Raw genomic sequence first — 6,000 nt, 5'->3', positions numbered from 1 at the left:
TGCCGGCCTGGATCTTGGGTGCATTCGTTGCATTAGGGTTCAGCACAGACCCGGGAGACTTCCCCAGACGCGGTGATACCATGAAGTTATTTAGTCGTGGGGACTGGATGTCGAGAGAGGGGCAGGCCTCCCTTGTAAGCAGTTCTGTTACCGTGATTTCGTAGACTTTCTTTCTTAGATGTGGTTTATTTTTTTTCCCCCTCCCTTCCTCTTTCAGCACCTTGAAGAACAAGGAGTAGCCAGCTGGCTTTGAACACGTGGCAAACATCAGAAAGGTAACCTTATTCCACTTGTAGATCTGACTGCAAAATAAACCCCCCAAAACAAACAGAAAAAAACAAAAACAAAATAGAACATCAAGCATTGATTCTAGTAAGAGGACTGAGGGAAGTCATTTGATCACACGCTATAAACTGAAACAAAGTATCTGAGACGTGGGAAACATAAATTAGGAGAATGATTCTGCTCTCTGAGTGGAAAATTAAACCAGCGTGCAATTTCTTTGCATCGCCTAAGTCACTGTCCAGGGAACCCCAGCGGGACACCCGCTGCAGAGCCATGCCCGAGGACAGCCAGGGTCCTTGCTGTGTTCCCTGTGTGTGCTGGCCGCATGCATTAATTCCAGAACCGTGGCAGGAAAACGTTCGTGTTGACTTGCATTTTTCCCCCCTCTCTGTGTGCCTTTCAGCTTCGAGATCGAGGTGGAGACGGGAACCTTTTTTTTTTTTTTTTTTTTTTTCCCTCCGTAACTCATCTGCCTTCAGCTGGTATTCCACTTCTTGGGAATGGACGATGGAATGTTCCCTCACTTTATCATGATCAAAAACCTCCTCCTCTTCTGTATTTCCATGAGCTTAGCCAGTCGCTTTGGGTAAGTGACCCTCTCTGGTGCTCTTTCATTGGATGGTTCTTTCCGGGGCACCGCCTGCCTTTCAGAAACTTTTGCTCGGTGGTCCTGTGCTCTGCTGGTTGTGGTAAATACATTAAAAACAAGTCTTTGCCCTGCCCCGTGCTTCCTTCCTGAGCAAGGCTGTCCCCAGAGGTGGGGAGAAGAGGGCACAGGTGATGTTTTCAGAAGCGGAAACGAGGTGGTTTGGGAGTTGTGTGTGTTTCCTCTTACCCAGGTTAAAACGAGACTCCGGCGTCCACATGCGTAAAGGACACTTGATGCTTCTTGTCTTTATGTTTTGGTGACCCCCCACCCACCCTCCCTGGGCTTCCATTTGGCAAAAGAATCTGCTCCTAAGGCCAAGCCCACGTTATGTGGCAATGACAAGGTGTAGAGATCATGGAACAGGGTTGCATTGCCTTGAACTGCAGCCGTGTGAAGGTAGGAAGTCCGTAACGTGACTGACAGTGTGCAGCACACATCCGGGCGTCTGGCCTCACGGATTCCTGTAAGTTCTTTCATCTTGGCTCTTGGTATCGGAGTTCCGACTTGAGTCTGTTTCCGTCTGACTAGTGATCATTGGCGATCGGATACATGTCCTTACCGGGGGCTGAGAGTCCTCCTGACCTCTTGGCTCCCCCAAAATGGTTCTGGCCAATCAACAGGGTGGCAACTTTGAAGTGGACGGAGTGTAAGTTAAAAAGGACATTCCGGGGTGAATCTGCCAAGCACGCTTTCTGTAACGCGTGGACCCAGTTCGGTGAGCGTGGGTAAATCACGAGGGGTCTCATGAATACTGCCATGGTGCAGCACCCCATAGAGACACCGGCCCTCGGGCCAGCGAGGAGGGTTCCTCCGGGTTCGTGACCTCCTCTGTCTGTGCTCTGGATGTTTTCTGCTCTTCTGACCTTCCCAGGAGAGAGGCTGTGGTGGTCCCCAGGTGCTGTGTCTGGCACTGAGATTGTGACTTGCAGGATGAAGCCCCTCGAACCCTTCCGAATGTCCCTGTGGGACATTGATCAGTTGTTACTTTTTGCCTAGCTGTCGGTCCTGAACGGGCACCTCTCTGTCTGTGACTTTGGTTCCTTCTCTGTTGAGTGACAGTTGTCATTTCCTGGGTCCCTTCCGGCTATAAATCCTAGACACCACAATGTCCCCAGTGTTCCTCCGAATGAACAATGTGTGTAGAGCTGGGATAGGCTCTCCAAGTTAATCCAGGAGGCAGTTCGCTTGTTTCCTGATACAATGTCTACATTTAGCAACATTTCAGGAGTGAGGGATCTACTAAGGTGAGGACCCTGGGTTTTCTTTTCATTTAAGATTTGGCCAAATATATTATGGCGAGGTCTGCATTCTTACAGTGGTGAAGTTCTCAGTTTCCGGGGCGATGCAAGTCTGGAATAGGAAGTCATGTGCCTGTGGGACTTGTCATTAATTAGAAGCCACGATCTTTCATTTGTTATTTAGTACGGTTGTCTTTCTAAGGCTATCTTCAAAATGGAGAGATGACTGTCTAGTTTTTGGAAGCTGACACCAAACAATGGTACCGTGGCTCTTCAGTGTCCCCTAGAGGATAGGCTCTTGGGGGGTGTTTTAGATCCTTTAAGATAGAAGGTCAGTACAGTAATCCACCCTAGAACAATGTCCACTAACTGCAAACAAAACAAAACAAAACAAACAAACAAACAAAAAAAACAAGGTATAGACACAGAATCATGGGGTAAAAAAAGGTAAGTATCTTTCATTCCATCACCCCAAAACATTCTTCCCTTCATATTTTGGGGGTGTTTTCCTTCTCTTGTTTCTATGCTTATTTTTATGCCTTTGGGATCATACCTCTCTTTCAATTCTGGACTGTGCTGGCTTTTTTTTTTTTTTTTTTTTTTTTTAATGCCTCATGCTCTGTTATTACAAACTCTTTAAAACATAGGATTTAAAAACGGATGTCTGTTCTTAAAGGGCACGAATGCTTACTCATCAGCTACATCCCTAATTCGGGATGTTGACACGGTTTCCCGCGGGGCTGTTGGGAGACACGTTCCTACGGCGAACGTCTCCGGCTGACGACCCCTTTTCAGTATCGGAGATCATTTCTGTTCGAAGATACTCCTTTTTGGTGGGATTTCACGTCACATCCTCGGAGCGTCTTTGACTCTTGATCCCGTGGGCTCCAGTTTCTAATGCAGAGGGGGGTGTCTTGCCGAGCAGGAAAGGGGGAGGTTTCATACACCTGGCCAGCAGGGGTGCTTCTCCAAGAGCTGCCAAAGATGTGCTGTGGGTCCAGGGGCAACAGTTCCCTGTTGGGTTTCTTGTTCTGAGACGAGACTTGCTTATCACCCTAAAGGTGCTGCAGAAACGTTTGTTGTTCAATTGCCAAGAAAGTTTGACAAGTAATCTTGTTGAACTGAAAATCTTGGCACAGTAATAGCAGGGTGATACGGAGCCCTATTGTTTAATCTGTTGGTTTTAGGCTCTGTCCCTGGAGGAACTTTTTTAAATTTATTTATTTTTATTTTTATTTTTTTTTACAGAGACAGAGAGTGAGTCAGAGAGAGGGATAGACAGGGACAGGCAGACAGGAATGAAGAGAGATGAGAAGCATCAATCATTAGTTTTTCATTGTGCGTTGCAACACCTTAGTTGTTCATTGATTGCTTTTTCATATGTGCCTTGACCGCGAGCCTTCAGCAGACCGAGTAACCCCTTGCTGGAGCCAGCAACTTTGGGTTCAAGCTGGTGGGCTTTTTGCTCAAACCAGATGAGCCTGTGCTCAAGCTGGCGACCTCGGGGTCTCGAACCTGGGTCCTCGGCATCCCAGTCCGATGCTCTATCCACTGCACCACCGCCTGGTCAGGCCCAGGAGGAACTTTTATGAGCTAAGCATCCTTAGCCCCCCGTTCTTCCAGCTGGGAAAGGTGACAGGGCTGGGTGGCTAACTGGGGAAGGTCCCCAAGCCAGACGACAGGTGGAGGACGAGGGAGGGTCACAGGCAACCCAGCCGGGAGCAGAAGAGAGGCACGTGCCAGCTTCCGCGCACATACGAGGTGACAGGCCGTGTGCCTGTGTGTGACCCGTGTGTGGGTTTGGCGATCGTGACACGGGTCCGTGTGGCGCGCGGACTCTCTTTGGGCGATTATATAACGTTAATTAATGAGAGGCTGCTTTGAAAATAACTGAGCGTTAGTTCTTCTCCCGCCGAGCTTTTTCTGAGTTTGATCAGAGTTGCCGCTAGCTCGTTTTCAGTGTCTTTTCTCAACCTTCCGTGGGTTTTGAATTATGTAACAGATCGTGAGTCAGGGGTAGACGGAACAGGGGGGTCTCACGTGGCGATTCAGCCTGCTTGTGATGTCCCGTTTGGAGACACGGTTTCGTTTGAGGCAACTCTTAATTATTTCAAAGAGCCCAGTAAGCAAAACTACACGGTCTAGAAAAACCAGCCCTTCGAATCAAGGTAATGCCCAGCTACATAATATCACATTTAGATGAGAATCCATTTTTTGGGGGGAGGGGGGGTAATCACACTCTATCTGACTCAACTGGCCAGTGACACCTGTGAGATGAATTTGAGGATTGTCGAGGTAAAAATCTGATTTCATTCACTGAATTGCCTTAAATGTAGTTTAGAGGTTTTATTGGAAAAAGGAAAACTATATGAGTGCTGCCCTCTCCGGACACTACAAGTCAAACAGACTCTGGGAAAACAGAACTCTTGTTTTGTTTTTATGCTTTTTACAACGAAGTGGATCAGGATGACATTTGTTGAAAGGATTATACAGGTTTCCAGTGTCCATTTTGATGCTACAGGATTCTATAGGTTGCATTGTGTGGCCACCACCCCAAGTCAAATCATCTTCCGTCACCACAGAGTTGATGCTTTTTTACCCTCCGCTAACCCCCTAACCTCTTTCCTCCTGGGAACCGCCAGATGGTTGTCCACCTCCCTGAGCCTTTGTGGGTTTGTTCGTTTTGCTGGCTCATTTCTTGCTCTCAGTTCCGTGCCCCGCAGGAGCGAAATCTTATGTTGTAGAAGGGACGTAGGCACACGGACAGATGAAGCCGCTCTTCCGCGGTCCGCACGCGTCTGCCCGCCCGGACCTTTGGCTCGTGGGGAGCGTTGCTTCATCATCTGCGTGCTCAGGACGGCACTCTTTTGACCAGAGCAGGAAGCGCACTCTCCCTGTCTAACACACTCCAGTTCTCACAGTGTCTTTCCCAAAGACAGGTCCTCGCCGCCTGTGAACCCCCAAGACGGCCAGGTCTTCCTGGCTCCGTGGCTCCAGGTTCACAAGGCCCAGAACACCTGGTCGCGGCCCCAATGCTAAAACAGCACACGGAAGTGTCACCAAAGCAGTTAGGGCAGCGGTTCTCAACCTGTGGGTCGCGACCCCGGCGGGGTCGCCTAAAGCCATCGGAAAATACATCATGCGTATCAGGTATTTACATTCCGAATCATAACTGTAGCAAAATGACAGTTATGAAGTAGCCACCAAACTTATTTTTTGGTTTGGGGTCACCGCCACATGAGGAACTGTATTGCGGGGTCACGGTGTTAGAAAGGTTGAGAACCACTGTTTTAAAGGCACCCAGAGAAAATATTTCCAGATGACACGCTTTTATAAAAGAAACTTTTGGCACGATTGTCATTCCAGCAGTCTGTGAGCTAAGCAGAGCTTGGGATATGAGACCAGTTCCGACCCAGCCGACCCGGGTGGCAATCACCACCAGTATGAGTCACTGGCTCGGTTCGAGAGGAGAAGGAGAGCGTGGGCTCTTGGGTTTTTCCATTGACATAACGGGCCTATGTTAATTTGTGCCAGGTTTCAGAGGAGAGTTCTCAGAGCCAGACGTGACCAGAAGACTGACCCTAGAACTCTCATGGCAGGACAGTGATCACCTGTGGTGACAGGGGTCCCATCTCCTTCATTTCTAGAACGCATTTTCAAAACAGAAAAAAAAAAAAAAAAGTACGATTTCCTTTTCACCAGCCCCGCCCTGTGTGGATGGAAAAGGTTCAGGGTTAGAGCGTAGAGAAGTGTGCCCCAAGTGGGGTCGTCAGGAAGTGCTGAGTCAGGGTCCAGGCTAGGCTGTTCATGGCAGGACCCTCTCCGGAA

The 6,000-nt window shown here is 48.8% G+C and overlaps 1 protein-coding gene across 1 annotated transcript in view; it reads left to right on the top strand.

Moving 5' to 3' along the window:
- Nucleotides 1-224: 224 nt before the first annotated feature.
- GABRA5 (gamma-aminobutyric acid type A receptor subunit alpha5) overlaps nucleotides 225-6,000 on the top strand; it is a 46,981-nt gene continuing 41,205 nt past the window's right edge. Inside the window, exons 1-2 of the mRNA XM_066355700.1 lie at nucleotides 225-275; nucleotides 689-871. Of these exons, the coding sequence (XP_066211797.1) occupies nucleotides 786-871 (86 nt within the window). The 5' untranslated portion in view covers nucleotides 225-275; nucleotides 689-785. The remainder of the gene's footprint in view (nucleotides 276-688; nucleotides 872-6,000) is intronic.

The sequence above is a fragment of the Saccopteryx leptura genome, chromosome 13, assembly GCF_036850995.1.
Source record: "Saccopteryx leptura isolate mSacLep1 chromosome 13, mSacLep1_pri_phased_curated, whole genome shotgun sequence".
Taxonomy (NCBI): Eukaryota; Metazoa; Chordata; class Mammalia; order Chiroptera; family Emballonuridae; genus Saccopteryx; species Saccopteryx leptura.
This window is presented reverse-complemented; position numbering and strand designations above follow the sequence as displayed.